This window comes from Ictidomys tridecemlineatus, chromosome 5 (genome assembly GCF_052094955.1).
Source record: "Ictidomys tridecemlineatus isolate mIctTri1 chromosome 5, mIctTri1.hap1, whole genome shotgun sequence".
Lineage (NCBI taxonomy): Eukaryota > Metazoa > Chordata > Mammalia > Rodentia > Sciuridae > Ictidomys > Ictidomys tridecemlineatus.
In genome coordinates this window covers 141,926,626-141,945,907 of record NC_135481.1, presented here as the reverse complement: position 1 = coordinate 141,945,907, position 19,282 = coordinate 141,926,626, and the positions used below count along the sequence as shown (strand labels likewise).

Here is a 19,282-nt window from a genome sequence, read left to right as displayed (position 1 = left end):
ATCTCATATTATCTTTTAAACTAAGAGAGTACAAAGCCAATTTCAATATATAGCATAATAAAAAGAGCTGACGTTTATTGAGTGTGTACTAGTGTCAGGCAATGTAAACCAGTATCAAACTTAATCATTATAATAATATTATGAATTATGTTTTGGAATCATTGTACTTTGGCAGTTGATGAAACAGAAGGGAAAAGAGAGATGAGAATTAGGTGATAACCAATGCTTTTGGTAATTCAATTCCTCATTCCTAATGACTCAATCTTGATCCTAAACAGATTAATAACCAAAGCTCTAAAAGAAAAGTAAAATTTTAGGCTACAGAAACAGCCAGAATACCAGTCTAATAGGATTGTCTGTGACTCTAGAGGTAGAAGACATATCCATATCATTCTGTAATAATAAAATGGACAATTAAAGCTTTCCAGAAAGTAGAACACTAAATCTATTCTATTTAAAAACAAAAACAAAACAAAACAAACGTAACCCAGGCTTTTCCTCTTCAATACTTCTAGACCTTCTACACTGCTTCCTTTACCTCTGTACATTATTCTTTTTTTTTTTTTTACACTAAAGCTTTTTTCTCTCACTTCTCTCAAATTCCATGTTAGTTGATCATTTGAATATGATATACAGTATAATCAGCATTTCTAAATCTATTTTAAGTAGTTCTTATAAAGACACATCCTACACTACATACTTAACAATGCCAACTCAACTGAGATACTTGGTAATTTAAAAATGTTGCTGCTAACCAGAGTAGAAACATTAAGTAAGCCACATCATAATGGCAAATTTGAGAGAGGCATCATACTATTCAACCTTTAATTACCAAAGCAGTACAGATCAGAGCCTTCTGTTATATTGTACGTGTCAAAACTAATCCTTCTGGCAAGCCCTTTTCCACCCTTTCTTTTCTATTCTTCCAAGCCCATGAACTCACAGCTCAAGGTCACTGGAGAACTGTCATTAACCAGACCACAAAGCTAAACAAACATATGTATGCTTTAATGACATATAAACAACAAAGGAGGCATCTTTTATATTAGAGATTTCTCATTCTCAAGACAAGGGAACTGTACTACAAAATGTTTGTTTCTGAAACAAAATACATAAAGCTGAAAAGACTCTCCTCTTAATAGAGAGCCCAAGTTGCCCAAATAATAAAGCCATGCATCGAGTACCTCAGACCCATCTGCATTGAAGTGATCCAGTGCCTGTTTTCGGATTTCTCCCTTGATGGAACCATCCAGACGCTGTAAAAATAAACCACAAGAAAATCATAACGTCAGAAGATCAGCTACACTCAGAATAGAACACCAGACTTGCAACCTTTATTATCACCCAGTGTAAATATAACCACAGTGTAAATATAACCAGAACGATCTGGCAAAGTACTATGAAGGGGCTGTGCATAAGCAGCATACACTATGTAACTTGAGCTCTCCAGTTACAAACTCAAGGTCAGAAGCTTCTGATTCAAAGGGCTATCTGGGTTTATCCAAGAATCAGAATGACTACCAGGACCTATAAGGAGAAAAATGAAAACACAGCCTGTGCTTAGAGGCTTGGTTTACTTCTGTATTTGCCGGTATTGGGGAGATTAGCAAATTGTACCACTGGTCACCTAGCAATTAGCTCCTGCAGAAAAATGCTGTTTCTTAGGTAATGTGGTTAAAAATATCACTATTAAGTGCTATGTAAACCAAAAAATTACTTACATAATTTTTTTAAAAACTATTTTGTGGAATCACTGAAAAATGTTTAAAAAAAATCGATAACATATAACAAGTTTTCCAAAAACTACACTCTTGAAATCAGAGTAAAATGTCTAAGCAGCCAAATTACAACATCAATTAAAGAGAACCTTTGGCATTGACTAGGGCATACAATTTTTTTGTTAGAGCACAATGTCAATTTTAGATACAAAACAACTTTGTCATTGTAAAACTACCTAATATATAAAATAGAAATATTTTCTGTATGCTATATGTATAAAGCATTTCTTGCTATTTAAAGTCATTTTAACATTTTGTCTCCTTACCATCATGATTTGGGATAGAGTACTATGATACTTCATTTTACAAAAGGTAAAACTGACCTAAAGAGTGGCTAGCTACAGGCAGAGAACCTACATTTCTCCAGAGCTCTGCGACTGGATCAAAAGCCACCTAACTCAAGTCCACTCACATTTAGGAAGCTCCTTTTTTTTTTTTCTCATTGACTACAATTCTACTCAGAACCTTGAACCAAACATATGTTTAAATGAATCAGGATCACAGCCTATATTTGAAATCAGAATACTTTAAAGGGCCTCCCTTTAATATTCCCATTAATAGACGACATTAGACACTACCTAAGTCACTGATTACTGATTAGATATGATAGACCTGAAGAATCCCAGATGAATTATTCACTAGAGAGAAGAGTTACACATTTATTGTATGTGTGTGTGTGTGTTTGTGTATAGATGGAACCCAGGGTCCAAGGCAAACCTTCTACCACTAAGCCACCTTCCTAGGCTAAGAGTAATGCATTATTGATTTAGAAGACATCAAATGATTACCTAGAAACGAAAGCTCACAGCACTGACACACTAACTGATCCTTTTGCACTGTGCTGTTTTTTGATAACAGTCACAGATATATTAAGTTAAAACAGCTGTTAAAAGACCAAAGGAACTGGGCACAGTCATACATGTCTATAATGCCAGTTAAGGGGGAGGTTACGGCAGAATGATTCCAAGTTCAAGGCCATAAGAACTTGTCTCAAAACAAAAACTATAAAGTTCGGGGATGAAGCTCAGTGGTGTGGTAGAGAATTTTCCTAGCACACACAAGTCTCTGGGTTAAATCCCTAGTACCACCAAAAAAATGAAATAAAATAAAATAACATGACATAAAATAAACAAAGACCACATAAGATATTTTGAATGGAACAATGAATTGCAAGGTATTCTGATAGCCAATTTGTTCATAATTCTTAAAGCTAGGCCTTCTTAAAAGATAATCACTGACTCCAAGTTCCTTCAATACCAGTACCATTATAAGAGTTGGTAAAACAGTTAGTTCAAAGTTGAAAAATAAAAATAATTTAAAAAATAAACCTAAAGAGTTTGGAGTACAGCTCAGTGGGAAGGACATGTATTTATTTATCATGCATGTGGCACTGGGCTCAATCCCCAGAACAAAAAAATTAAAACATAACATATTAAAATATAAGGTTTACAAAAGTAAACCTAACAGCCAACACACAATAAAAATACTATGTTGTCAAAATTGCACACATCTGCGTGTCTATAAACAGGTCACAGATAAGCTTCTCGTACACTGAATACCTCTAAAAATATTATCCTGAACAAACTCTTTTCCCATAGAACATTACAAAATTATACTAACAATTCCACGGAGGGAAGACCATCACTACTTGCTTTGGGATACAGTAAGGTTTCAATTTCCCATGTTGTTCTTTGTTTCCAAACTCACTCCAATGTCTACTTCATTTATGCTTCTCTTTCATTTTCTCCCCGCCTCACCCTACCCCCCAATCTCTCTTGAATTTGGGCTTCTGAAATTGTGCTCACATCCTTCCTACTTTTAGCACAGACTTGGAGATGTACGATACTTTCCTCATGCCTAATTCCCCTTTCTCTGATCCTCTCCACCCCCAAAAAAGAATGATATTCACATATCATTTACATTACAGATTTAACCTAAATTGGATAATGAAGTAAAAACTGAGACCTCAAGCTAAATACGTTTTAGCAGGAAATTTTTTGTTTGCTACCTTAATAAGCCAAGTACTCCTTGTGTGTGTGTGTTGGGGGGGGGGTTTGCATCAACAAAGCTAATAAACTACCTTACCTGGAAAGGATAATGCTTAATAGTCAGGTACTCAGCCAGGATATCCAACATTCTCACCATCTGAGAGAAGATAAGGACTCTGTTCCCCCTTTCTCGAAGTCTTGTCAACAGTTTGTCTAAGAGAATCAGTTTCCCACTGCTCCTGATCAGGGACTGAAGATTAAAAACACATTCTAATCATCATGTTCAAACACATAACTACTGAAATGCTCTTTTTAATCTTGTACATGTGATACTATATTTGTTAGATTTTTTTTCCCCACTTATTTAACTTTTCTCATATGTTTAAGCTTCTTTTGATGCTTTCCTTGAAAATATTATCCAGGAAGAAAATCAATATATTTATAAAAGCACCTACAGAAACTAAACTCTTTGAAGAAAGTAACTGTGAACAATAGGAACTACATACCAGAAGAATCTCCTGTCCATTTTCCCTTTCATTTTCTTCAGGAGGTTTAATTAGATAACAATGGTTGCAGCATTTTTTCAGTTCCATCACAATATTAAGAAAACCAGACGTACTGCCTCTTGTTCCTTTGGCAAGAGCCTTATAATTCCTGGTCAGTATCCATCTGTAAATTAAAATGATAATGATACTATTAGACTCAAGGAAAAAAGAGTGTTATGGTACCTGAAGATACATGATATTATTAAAAAACCAAAAAGGACTAAGAGAAGTTTAAAAAGCAGGGAGGGTTTACCTTACATCTCCAGTCACTGAACTACAATCTCTCTTAAATGCTACTTACTCTACTTGATATTTCAACCACACTGAACACAGGGATAATAAAAGGAGATCTCTCTCTCTCTCTCTCTCTCTCTCTCTCTCCACACACACACACACACACACACACACACACACACACACACACACACAAAACAGATTATCACTGAAATGCTTTATTGCAATATGAAACTAGAAACAGGTCATGTAACAAAAAGACACTGGTTAAATAAATTAAGATAGACCATAAGTTTAAAAGCTATATACCCATTATACCTGTTGTAAAAAAGTATTTTTTATACAATAAATTCTAAATGACTTAAGTATGACTCATTCAAAATGGGAATGAGGGGAGGAGAAATAGACATATGTAGGCATACTCATGTGTAATTCGTAACCACAAACTCCCAAATATTTAAAATACTTTTCCCTTGGGACTGGGGTTGTAGCTCAGTAGTAGATAACTTGCCTTGCATGTGTGAGGCACTGGGTTTGAAATCTCAGCACCACATAAAAATAAATAAATACTGTGTCCATCTACAACTAAAAAAATATTTAAGAAAATACTTTTTCTGAGTAGTGAAATTTTCCTTTTATGTCTCTCAGCCACTTTTAGAAATCTATCTCAAGATTTTCACTGCAGCATTATTTATACAAGTGATGTATTTAAAGCAACTCAAATGCCACCACGAGGGAACTGACTAAATAAACCATATTACAGATCCACAATGGGATACTATACAACTGAAAACAAGTATCTTTATTATCTATAACACAGTGTGTTTCAAGTGAAAAAAAAAAAGGTAGAGAAACATACAGCTAAGGAGGAAATTAAAAGGTTAAAATGCACATGGGTGTATTTTTAAATAAAGACATTTAAAAAAAAGGTACGCATTAAAATGTTAAAATAACAATATTATGTAAAAAAAGAGAAACCAGAATGGAGGGAACAGGGATAGAAGGTAGATTTCTTTGAACATTCCAGATTTTGTATCTTTGTCTTTGGAATTCCAAACATTATATATAAATAATTAAAAAACAATATGATCCCTGAAAATGAAAACCAAAATAAGTAAATCTATGTATTCCATTGGTGGCCTAAACACACAGAAGAAAAACCATCTCAAGTGTTCAACACTAATCCATTTCTCATGATATATATTTTAAAATAAACAAATAAATTTAAACCTACTTTTATTATTCATATTTTAAGTGGTAGTCCTGGCACAGTTATGGATAGTATATACTGGGTTGATGTAGTTGAGAACTGGGATTTTTAGTATGGGTATAAAAGCCATAAGATCCAATACAACCTCTATAGTACAATATAAGTGCCTTTGGTATCTACAGATGCTCAAGTCTCTGATATAAAATGTAGTATTTGCATATAATTGATCCATATCCTCTTATATACTTTAAATCATATCTAGATTACTTTTAATACCTAATATAATGTAAGCACTATACAATTAGTTCTTATACCATATTGTTTAATTAGTGATGACAAGAGAGTTTGTACATGTTCAGTACAGATGGAAGTTTTTCCTGAATATCTTGATTCATAGCTGATTGAATCCCCAGATGCTAAGCCCACAGATAGACGGCCAAGTGTAGTATTGAATACCCAGATGCTAAGCAATTTGTAATGGTAGTTTTATCTTCAAAAATAAACTTCCTAATTCTCATCAATGAAAATGCTTGTCCAGCACAGATGTGGAAGCACATGCCTATAATCCCAGCTACTAAGGAGACTGAATCATGAAGATTTTAAGTTCAAGGCCAGCCTGGGCTACTAAGTGAGATCCTGTCTCAAAATGAAAATAAAAAAGGGCAAGGGTATAGCACCCCTGGGTTCAATCCCCAGCACTAAATACAAAAGTATCCAGCACACTGTAAAGAACACCTCTAGACCCCATTCTGTGATATCTAAGTACCATGCCCCATAAAACAGTATGCAGATTTTCTTAGATAAAAGGCCAAGTCTTGTTCCAAGGGAGGAAATATACATGATCAATCTAGAACATTTTATCATTCCAGAAGTGACCAAGCTAGCAACTAGTACAGGATGAGCATTACTAATTAAACATCCAAAATGCTCCAAAATCTAAACATTTTTATATGCCACTATGACACTACAAAAGGAAAATTTCACACCTGACTTCTTGTGACAAAACAGTTAAAATACAAGCTCACTGAAAATAGCATATAATGTTACCTTCAGGCTACGTATAAACGGTATGCATAAGTATAAAACAAAAGAATTTCATTTTTGTACTTAGGACCCATTCTCAAGATTTCTCATTATGTATACACAATATTGCAAAATATTAAAAAATTAAAATATGAAACACTTCTGGTGCTAAGCATTTTAGATAGGAATAAGCCTGTATTCGTGTTATGTCAATTTGAGTCAGATAGCCAACTCAAATTATTATCTTTTGAAAATGGCAAAAATCCAAAGTATTTACTCTGCCTTTTGAATTTTTCCTCAGTTTACATGGGGGAACTTTTTTTTAATAGATGTATTCAACCTTTAATGAAAAGCATGATAAATTCTGAATAACACTGTTTTGTAAACTCTAAGTGAATTAATGTATATAGGCAACGCTCTTCTGCTGATATCACAAGCAGAAAGACATCTCCCATGAAAGAAAATAACTTTGCATTCTAAGAAAGAGTTATGCTGAATCTGAGTCTAATCAAGCCTCTATATTTATATATGAGTGTATAAAACACACAAGTTCAGAGGAAAATGTTAATGATGCAATGGAGCTAAAATTGACAAAATCCAGATGTGAGAAAAATCTATAGAACATACAGTCAGCCTCTTCACACAAAAATTGATAAAACAAGGGAAGAAAAGAATTAAAATAAATGTAAGAGATATACAAACCAATCATAATAAATGGAGCAATGCAGATACCAAGACAAACAAACAAGTGTGTGTGTGTGTGTGTGTGTGTGTGTGTGTGTGTGTGTGTCTGTGTGTGAACCAGCAAAAGTAAAATTTACTGGACAATAAATGTTATGTAATTATTGATTTATCTTACAGTATTGTAATAACTATCAGCAACAACAACAAAAATGTCCTTATCTTTTAGAGGTACACACTGAAACATTTATGGCATGTTTATAGAATATATTTTAATACAATGGGGAGGTGCAAGAAAAGATAGCTAAACTAATATTGAGAGTGAGTTAATAATTTTTAAAGCTGGATTATGGGGTACATGAGTATGTACTATTCTACTTATGTCTTTGAAATGTTCCACAATAATGATTTTTTTAAAAAAAAATCACAATGAGGGGCTGGGAATATAGCACAAGTGTAGAGCATTTGCCTGGCATTTAGGAGGCCCTTGGTTCAATCCCCAGAACCACCACCAAAAAAAAAAAAGAAAGAAAAGAAAAAGGAAACAAAAAGAAAAAAGTCAGATAATTTTTAAAAATTAAAATCTTAAAGCCTATTACAAGCACATTATATATTGACCTCTGTCCCAAATCCATTATTTTGGTTTTAAGGTATTATAGACTAAACCAAATATATAACTTGCCTGTCACTTGGAATGCTAGAATGATCAAATATTCAACCTATAGCAAAATGGTGAGAGGTTTTTCTGAACCTTCACAAGCCCCAACTTACACCTCCACTGGTGAACAATGGTGTGCTCTAAATATTTGTCTCTTGTCTACGTTCCCTATCACAGCAAGGATTCTGGCAGGCACATATTCCATTTATTTTCATGTTCCCTGTAACTAGTAGCCAAGCACTTTGTAGAAGGTTAATAAATAATTTAATAAGTGACAGAGAAAAGAAATAATTACAAATAAATATTTACTTGTGTCTATTGGTAGGGGGAGTAATATGAAGAATGAACATATACTTCAGACCATTTACATAATAAAAACTGCAAATTCTCAGAGACAAAAAAAGCAAGAATACCTCTTTTCTGACCAAATATAAATTTCGACTTAATCTATAATGTGGCTTCAGGGGTTAAAAAAACACAAATTATGTCAAATATCTATCTAATGGCTTTACAGTACTGATCTCAATCACTTACGACCTAATCCAGAAAAAAAACTTGCTTACTTGTAATACTGTTTCTGAAGGGCCGACATCTCTACTCTGAGAATCTGTTCCACTTTGGCAGGAAGGGATTTCTCCACATCTTTTTTGACTCTCCGGAGAAGGAAAGGCTCTAGCACCTTATGAAGACTCTGGTAGCCATTTTCTCTTCCCTTTCCATGGTCTTCTTCAAAATCTTCCCAGAATTCAAACCTATGGACATAATGATCATATTTTTACTTAGTTACAGAAAGATAAAAGATAATTTTTACAACTAAAATTTCTTCTACAAGAAATCAAATGGGAAAAGAAAAAAAAACTGTTAAAACAAAATGAATCTTTCCCACAAAGAAAGACAAATTCTACCCATCAACTATCTCTTGAACAAAAAAGAAACAAAAAGGAAAAGGAAAATCAACTGAATTGATTCTATCAGTCTACACTGGATAATAGCAGATTTCTAATTCCTCAGATTCAATCAAGAGTTTATAAAATATTGTGGTAGATCATTCACTTATAATGTTAGTAAACATAAGTTATTCTCATGAAATGTTACACAAAACAATCATCAACTATCTTTTGATAAGCTACAATTTCTTGGGGAAATAAATGCAGAGATAAAAAACAATTAATGGCAATACTATTATAGTAAGTTACAGCTCAAAGGTAAAAGTTACATAACTTTTATCAATAATCTTCACAATACAGGTTAAAAAGTTAATGCATTATAATGATAATGAGCAAGATTATAGAAAAGACATGAAGATCAGTAAATAATCCACCTTTAATACTAACAGAACTTGGGGACATATTTCATTAGTGAATTCAGATAGTGCACTCATAATAATCCTACCTAAATGCTCCAATAAAAGTTTCTCATTTATAAATCTTAATCTACTAAAGGATCTGTTGCAGAAATCTAGAATGGGACATTATCACTACTTTCAAAAATAAAAAATGAGGAAAATTTATTTCATGAAGATTATGTGCTTTATCTCTCCACCATTGAAGCTCTTGAAAAAAATCAGCTTGGTTCTGTACTATTCTACTTACATGAATTAACTGAATTGCACAGGTAAAGGCACAATGTTCATTTACTGAAGCTAGACTTGGAAGCTGAACCACTGTCCTAACACCTGTTGTATGACACCAGTGGGGCTGTTCTGCTGAGACCAGTCAAATGTCAGACAGCCCAAACCAGGTGACCAACATTAAATAGAACTCAAAAGCATATGCCATCTGGGAGGACAGAAGTCAGAGACAGCATACCGACATGACAGTCTCAATAGTCCATTGTCATTTCTGAACTCTTAAATAGCCAAGCACTTCATCAGGTACTGCTAGGTAGACCAATTATCAGCCTTAACTACATTTGGCAAAGCCTGAAATATCTTCAGGGAAGTAGACAAAATATTCTCTTGTGGCATAAATCCAAAACACTTATTAGACGAATAAGAGTATAAACCTAAGTTAAATGTTTCAAGAACAAAATAAAATAAATGAGGAATTAAAACTAATAAAACTCAATTTTTAATATCAATGTTATTTTATTTTTAAACATAAGAACATTTATTGTAAAATGAATATCATAGTGGTGGACACAATATATCACATACAAAATTACAAAGTGACTGAAAATCAGTAGAATAGTTACTATCAGGTCATTTTCTAAATACCTAGGAGATCATTTCAAAAAGCTAATTTCATTAAATGATTATTATTTTAATTATGGTAGTCTAAAAAATTAAGCATAACCATTATAAGATTTACTTCCTACTATTTTAGGCAACAAATATTTTTATATGGCTACTGTATTCTTATTGTAGTAAAGGAGTTGTTATGAGATATAATTTTTTTAGCTACACATACTGAGGATATACACATATCATCCAAAAAGTTGTGAAATGTCAATAGTTGCTTTCCCTCTAAACAACAGAGATAAATAATTGTGACATAAACTGTATGGCCCACAGGCAAAAACTTATTTACTATCAGAACCTTTAAGGGGGGGGAAAAAAAAGAAACTTTAAGAAAGTTTGCTGCTTTGCAATGATAATTATCATATGTTCCAAAATATAAGATCATAACTGTGAATTCATGGCTCTCTATCATATCTAGAGATTATTTTAGAGACATCCCTGCTATCAACTTTTCTCTCACAAAAGTAGAAATGATTTTTTTTTAATTATCAAGACCTTGAACACTTTTTAAAAATTGGTTACTGTAGTGTTTTGAGAACAAAATTTTCAAAGAACAAAGATCTATTCCACAGAAAAAAAATAACTGTATGCCTAACTCCAATGCATTACTTCATAAATGATTCAGCTCAAAACTCTAGAACATATTACCTGAATGATAATAAATATCTAGCAAAAAAATCAACTCAAAATTCCTCTTTAATTACAAAGCAGGACATATGATTTTTCCCCAAAAAAACATAGCCAATTATGGATGGAATATGATGGATGCGGAACAAAAGAAGCCCAAATCCTTATGATCCACGTCAGCAGTCAGGTATACAAAAGTAAACCCTAGTAAGTATTCCTTGCTAGAAACTACATACCACATTCTACGCCTAAAAAGCAAGCATGGGGTGCTGGGGTTGTGGCTCAGTGGTATAGTGCTCATCTAGTATGCATGAAGCACTGGGCTCAATCCTCAACACCACAAAAATATAAAAATAAAGATACTGTGTCTACCTAAAACTAAAAAAAAAAATAAACATTTGAAAACAAAAACACCAAACATGGATGTTACCACTGTGCCTCATGATTCCTACTATGCAGGCGGCCTTAATGGTATTGTGAAGAAAGTACTTTTTCCTCTTAGAGCCTGAAGTTCAAAGGGAGTTGGCCTTGTTCCATCCACTTATTAGGTATATAGTATAAGACATATTTTTATAATCTAAAAATCATATTCTTATTAGTAATAAGAGACCTAAATATGTACCATGTATCAAAAAAATCAATATGAAAAAATGATAAAAAATTGGTTTAATATGCATAAAATTTCTTACCCATTTTAGAAAGATTAAAAACTAATAATTTATAAACTCTCCTATTTCTAATCCTTTGTAGAATTTTTTTTAAACCTTCATCTTATATAAAAACAAACTTTTATTAAAAAAATTTATGTGAAGGATACCTGTTAAAGAATATATAGCAAATTTTTTTTAAAAATTTTTTTTTTGTAGTTGTAGATGGGACAGAATGGTTTCATTTTATTTGTTTTTTATTTTTATGTGGTGCTAAGGATTGAACCCAGTGCCTCATGCATGGCAGGCAAGTACTCTGCCACTGAGCTACAGCCCTAGCCCCAGAATGTTTTAAAAAGAGACTGAAGCAACTGGGCTGGGTTGTGGCTCAATGGTAGAGCGCTCACCTAGCACGTGTGAGTCACTGGGTTTGATCCTCAGCACCACATAAAATTAAAGTTATTGTGTACACCTACGGCTAAAATAAATATTTAAAAAAAAGAGAGAGAGAGTGACCACTATTGACTCTCAAGAGCTCTAGGGAGGAAAAAAAAAGCATCCAGGTGACAAGCAAACAGGACAGACAAAAGAATAGTGATAAAAAGGGGCAGGGCCAGGCATGGTGGTGCATGCTAGGCATGGTGGTGTGCACCTATAATTCAAAGAGCTCAAGAGACTGAGCTTGAGACTGAGGCAAAGGATCGGAAATTCAAAGCTTGCCTCAGCAACTTAGCAAGGTCTTAAATAACTCAGCAACATCCTGTCTCAAAATAAAAAAATAAAAAGGATGTGGGATGTGGCTCAGTGATTAAGTGCCCCTGGTTTCAATCCTTAGTACACGAAATGCCCACCCCGAAAAAAAGAAGGGGTAGGTAGGACACAATATGATAGGACAGCCTGGAAGACATCATCAGGAACCCTTCAACCATAGCAGTTCTCAACTGGTGGCAAGTACCCCCTCCACCCCCAGTCTGGAGATGTTTTTGGCTATCATTATACCAAGGAGGAATTACTACTGGCATATAGTGTGTAGAAGCCAGGGGTACTGCTTAACATCATACAATGCAAATGACAACCCCCATGAAAAAAATTATCCTGCCCAAAACATGCGAAGATTCACTTTCTATTCTATTTCCAGGTGGGGGTGGGGTTCACTTTAGGCTTATCCTATCAACAGTAGTAGTGAAGGCAGCACAGCTAGATGGTGAAGTTTCTCTACTTCTCAAGAGTCTTAAACAAGTCTTCACCAAAAAAAAAGGTCAAGAAAGAATAGGCAAGGACGATAAATTTGTTGCTAACATGCCCACCTTATAAGAAATACTAAAGGAAGTCTCAGTGGCAATCTTAATCGACAGGAATAAGTCACTGGAAATGATAAAATACATGAAAGGTAATATAAATGTATTCTTTTTAAGTTTCCTTAAAAGACAAACCTGTATAAAACAATGATAATATCACTGTATTCTTTGATTTATAACATGAGGAGTAAAACTGGAATTGAAATAGAACAAAAATGTTATATTTTTAACAAAATTAAGTCAGGATTAACCTGAAGAAGACTGACAAATTCAGTTGCATAATCCCTAGGGAAATCAATAAGAAAATAATTTTAAAGTGAAAAATATTGCCAAACAGGTATTAATTAAATTGCACCCTTAAAAAAAAACTGAAACAAAAGGCAGTAAAGAAGAAACAAAAACAAAAGAGATATAAGACATATGGGAAACAAGTAACAAAAATAGATACAACCAATCAAAAGACAAAAACTATTAGTCTAGATAAAAGAGTATATCCAACTATATGTCATCAACAAGAGAGACATTTAGATTCAAAGAAAGAAATAGGTTGACAGTTAAATGATGGACAATGGTATAATATTAACCAGGAGAGAGCTGAGATGCTATAATAAAAATCACACAATAGAGTTAAGGAGGATTGGGGTTGGGGCTCAGTGGTAGCACACTTGCCTGGAATGTGTGAGGCACTGGGTTCGATTCTCAGCACCATGTATAAATAAATAAATGTCTAGCAACTAAAAAAAAAAAAAAGACTTAAGGAATAAGAAATATTTCTAAAAGTAACATGGGGGCTGGGATTGTGGCTCAGTGGTAGAGCACCTGCCTAGCACATGTAAGCCCTGGGTTCAATACTCAGCACGACATAAAAATAAAATTAAAATAATATATTTTTAAAAACACAGCACGGAACATCTCATAATACTAAAAATGCAACATACAGGACACAATAACCACTACATACATACTTATATATGTGTGTGAGTGTACATTTATGTAATACATACATATATACATACATATGCCTAACACAGAATACCAAAATGCATGAAGGACAACGGAAAGAAATCAACAATTCAACAACTGTGGTTTAAACATTTCACTCTCGGTAACCAGATAGGAAAGATAAAAACCTGAATAACGCTATTAACAAAGTTATCTTAATGGATATTTATAAAACATTCAACACAAAAAAAGTAAAGTGCATTATCTTTTCAAGTAGATGTGGAGAATTCTCCAGGATAGAAAACATATTAGACAATACATAAACATGAGTGTACGTGTGTGTTTTATGTTTTACTTGTTTCTTATATATAAACATATATAAATTCATAAAACATATAACAAGTCATAATAAATTCATTTAAAGCACTGTCTCTGACCAAAGACAACGTTAACTATAAGCCATTTGGAAAGTCCATAACTAAATATTTGGAAACAACAATCTTTTAAAAAGAACTCTTTTAAAAAATACATCAAAGAAATCAAAAATAGGGCTGGGATTGTGGCTTGGTGGTAGACCACTTGCATAGCACATGTGAGTCACTGGGTTCGAGTCTCAGTACTACATAAATATGCAAATAAAGCTATTGTGTCCATTTACAACTAAAAATATTTTTTTAAAATCACAAATAGATGACACTGAATAAAAACTAAAAACAAGATAACATTTATTGGGATACAGCTAAAGCACTGAAGAGAGTACACTTAAACCTAATTGTGGAAAAGATCTTAAATCAATAATCAAGCTGCACCTTAAGAGAAAAAAATAAAGTAAAAAAACAAGCAAAGGAAGGGAATAATCAGATGAAATAGAAAAAATAATAATAATTTTTTAAAATACAAATGAAGCCAAAGATTGGTTCTTTGAAAACATCAACAAAATTATTTAATCCTCAGCTAAAAATGACTAAGAAATTCCAGAAATTAACAAAATTAAAAATTTTGCTCACTGATCTTCAAAAATTAAAAGGATTATAACAGAATACTATAACTTTATGCCAACAAATAAAATTTGTTGGCATAAACATATTTATTTATAAATATGCCAACAAAATAGGAAGTTAAGTAAAAAGATCAAACTCCTAGAAAGAAAAATTGAATCAAGAAGATACAGAAAACATAAGTAAGAATATAGCTAGAAAATAAGTCATTAAAGATTTTCTCACAAAGAAGTCCAAATGGCTAGACTGGTAAATCCTACCAAATATTTAAAGAATAACATCAAACTTAAAAAACTCTCTTTAGAAAATAGAGAAGAATGCAACACTTCCAAATTCATTCTATGATCCTGATACTAAAAGATCTCTTTCTCTTACTTCTATCTGTATGTATGTCCATTTGTCTGTTTCTCTCTCTCTCCCACCCCTACACACAAACACACCAAAAAAAAAAAAAAAACATACACAATTCAAAATCAGATAAAATCTTTAACAATGTGTTAATACACTGAATACTAGAACACATATTAAATATCAAGTCAGATTTATGCTAGAAAGTCAGTATAATGTATAAAGAGTAACTAACATATTCTGCCATATAGGAAGAATAGAGAAAAAAATTAGATCACATTGGTATCTCAGTAGACAAAAACATACACAAGGGCATTTGACAAAACCCAACATACAGTATCAAACTTCTCAAAAACTCTGAGTACTTACTCAACCTGATAAAAAGTACCTGCAAAATATCTATAGCTAACCTCCTGCTACAGATAAACACCAATTCTACTCAAAATGGAGGGTTTTAGCCAGTACATTAAGGTAAAACAAGATTTAAAAATCACCCAAATAGTGGCCACGGTGATGCACCTCTAATCCCAGTGACTTAGAAGGCTGAAGCAGGAGGATCTCAGGTTCAACGCCAGCCTTACCATCTTAGTGAGGCTCTAATTACTGAGATCCTGTCTCAAAAATTTTTAGAAAAGGGGCTAATAATGTGACCCAGTGGTTAAGCGCCCCGGGATTTTAAGTAAGTAAGAAAGACTGGGGGTGTAGCTCAGTGGTAAAGCACCATTAGGTTCAATTCCCAGTATCAAAAAAAAAAGAAACATCCACATTAGAAAAGAGTAACAATGAAGATATCCTGAAAATACACATAAAAATAACCAAAGACTAAATGAATAAATAAACAAAACCTAATGGAAATAGTTACAAAGTTTAAAAAATCCAAGATCAATATACAAACTTTTAACTATAATTCTATCCTCAAATAGAATCAGAATAACATTAAGAAAACAATTACACCTAAAATGCAATCAACATTAAGAAGGAATAAATTTAACAAAAGCGTAAGACTTGTACACTGAAAAGTACTAAAAGCTATCAAGAAAAATTATAGAACATCTAAGTAAATTAAGAAAAGCTTCCCCCTTCCTGTGATCATGGATTAGAAAACTCAATATTATTAATAATTCTACTCAACTGATATAAGATTCAACATAATGCACACTAAAATTCCAGCAAGTTATTAACAAACAGATCCTAAAGAGTGCCAAAGTAATTTGGGGAAAAAAAAGTGAAACTCAAACTCATATTTCTCCATTTTAAGAAGTAGCATAAAGCTAAACTAATCAATATGATATTGGCCAAGAGCAGAAATATGTTATTAATAAAACAGAAATAAATTATTACTATAGTCTCAACTAATTTTCAACAAAAACAAAGAAACTTATAGAGAAAAAAAAATTCTTTACAACAACCAATATTAGAAGATTTTTCCAGATTCCTCTGCAAAAAAAAAAACTTCACACTGTAAACAAAAAGTAATCCAAAATGGGACATAACATGAGAATTAAAATGTCTAGAAAGAGACTGTGATCTTTCATCAGACAAATCTGTCTTAGATGCAAATCATGCATTGATAAGTTATACAGAATTTTTAAAAGAAACACTTTAATTCATAATAAAATAATCCAATTTTTTAGAAATAGCAAACAATTTGATTAGACTTTTTTCTAAAGATACATGAATAGCTAACAACAACAAAAAAAGTCCAACATTATTAGTCATTTTGAAATTTAAGTCAAAACAACAAGATGCAAAATCACCAGAATGTCTAGAATAAAAGACTGAAAATAACCTAAGCACTGTTGAAAATAGAGAGAAACTAAAACATTCAAACATATCTGGTAGAAATTAGAATAGTATAGTCACTGGAAAATAACATGGTACCTTCTAAAAAGTTAATGGAGGGGCTGGGGTTGTGGCTCAGTGATAGAGTACTTGCCTAGCATATGTGAGGCACTGGGTTCAATCATCAGCACCATATAAAAATAATAAAAAGGTTTAAGAAATAAAAAGTTAATGGAAACTTTTCAAGCAACCCAGCAATTCTACTCAAAAGTTTCTAACAAAGGAGGAAAAAACACAAGTCCACACAAAGAAAAAAATATCCAAAATATCCCACCAACTGGTGATTGAATATGCCTATGATGAAAAATTATTACCCAATTAAAGAGAAAAACTAGGACATGAATGAATTTCAGAATGACATGAAAATGACAGAAGTACAAAAACAAAAAGACTACATATTAGTAGCATTTTCCAGTAAATGGATGGAACTAGAGACTCTCAATGTCAAATGAAATAAGTCAACCCCCCCAAAAAAAGGCTGAATATTCTCTCTGATATACAGATGCTGACTCAGAATAGGCAGGTAGGGTGGAGTGGAGGTTCACCGAATTGGACAGGGGAGAATAAGAATGGGAAAGACAGGGGTAGAATGAATCAGACATAACTTTTCTATGTTCATACAGTAAATACATGACCAGTATAACTACACACCATGTAAAACCACAAGAATGGATAATTATACTCCATGTATGTATGATGACAAAATACAATGTATTGTCATGTTTAAATAAAAAAGGAAGAGAGAAAAAGAGAAAGAAAGACTACATGATAGGATTCCACATACATGAAACCTCAATAAAAGGTTTCTCTCTAGAGACAAAAGTTTATCTGTAAGATAAACTTAGGAAAGAAGAAACTTTTATGAACTTTTATGAATGCTCTAACCCTCAATTAAGCTGAGAGACAACTCTAAATATTGAATACAACACTATACTCACTATATGGTATTAAAATTATATCTCAATGAAATTTCTGATTTAAAATTAAAGTAAATGACACGTAGGAAAAGGGATCATTTTGATGATTTTCATTAGGTAGTTCAAATGCCTTGCTCAGTGAATGGCACACAGTAGACATTCAAATCTTTTCTGAGTTAAAATATATATGTGGAGCATTTACTTTTCAAAAGCACATGTATTAACTGTTGACTGCCTTCTGGTACTATTTTGGACAGTTTACACCAGCAATGAATACAGGCAAACAGGATCCCTAGTATTTTTGCATGCATATTTTAATGACATGAGACAAAGAGATGCTATATAGAAAATAAAACAAGATAGGGAAGACAAGATGCCTTACAGGGTACTTGAAGTCAGGTAGTTGAAGAAGAGCTCTGAAAGAAGGCAGTTATAAAAAATGAGGCAAAAATATTAAGGTGGCTGCATGTAAAGGAAAAACAGCACTCTAGACAAGACAAAAGAATAATTGCTTGGCATGTTTAAAGGACAGAAGATGGCTATACTAGCTGAAGCATAATGAGGAATGGAACAAGTATGAGTCAGAGTACTGTCACGTGGCCAAATTGAGTAGAAGTCTCCAAAATTAGAGTAATAAGTTTAGATTTCATTCTAAGTATCACTTAATACCACCATTAGTTACGTTTTATAAAATGTGCATACCTCTCCTATAAAAAATTTTCCAATAGGGACATTCCACAATTCTTTAATAATAATTGAATATGACCTAAAGTTAATGTCTATTATCAATGATTTAGATTTAAGCAGGAATGAAAGTGTACACCTGTAATTTCAGCTACACAGGAGTCTGACATAGAAGGAACATAAGCTGGAGGCCAGTCTGGGAAACTTAAAACACGCTCAGAATAAAAAAAATAAAAGGCCTGGGGATGAAGCTCAGTGGTAGACTGCTTGCTTTGCATAAGCAAGGCCCTGGATTCAATCCCCAGTACCACAAGAAAAATAAAAAGATTTAAATTCAAAATCTGTTGTAATGCTTGTCAGATTCTGTACATTATATACTTGATTTCTATGCTACTATCTTATAACAATATTAAGAAGGTCTGATTGTTACCTATCTAACAATTATTTCCCAAATGCTTTAATTTGACCTTTTAGTAGACAATATGCTTTCTTCTTTGACAAACTAATTTCTATGTCCTCTACTGCTTTTGGGCAGGGTTGGGATTGAATCCAGAGGCACTCTACCAATGAGCTACAATCCCAGTCTGATTTACTGATTGATTGATTACTTGTTTACTTTTTTA

The 19,282-nt window shown here is 32.9% G+C and overlaps 1 protein-coding gene across 5 annotated transcripts in view; it reads right to left on the bottom strand.

Annotated features, from left to right (window-relative positions):
• Positions 1-19,282, bottom strand: part of Chd2 (chromodomain helicase DNA binding protein 2) — a 127,065-nt gene that overhangs the window by 53,949 nt on the left and 53,834 nt on the right. For all 5 annotated transcript variants that reach the window (XM_005320109.4, XM_040274486.2, XM_078051220.1 and 2 more), the window contains 4 exons: positions 8,681-8,869; positions 4,273-4,435; positions 3,864-4,016; positions 1,185-1,256 (listed from right to left, as the gene is read on the bottom strand). In XM_005320109.4, the coding sequence (XP_005320166.1) occupies positions 1,185-1,256; positions 3,864-4,016; positions 4,273-4,435; positions 8,681-8,869 (577 nt within the window). The remainder of the gene's footprint in view (positions 1-1,184; positions 1,257-3,863; positions 4,017-4,272; positions 4,436-8,680; positions 8,870-19,282) is intronic.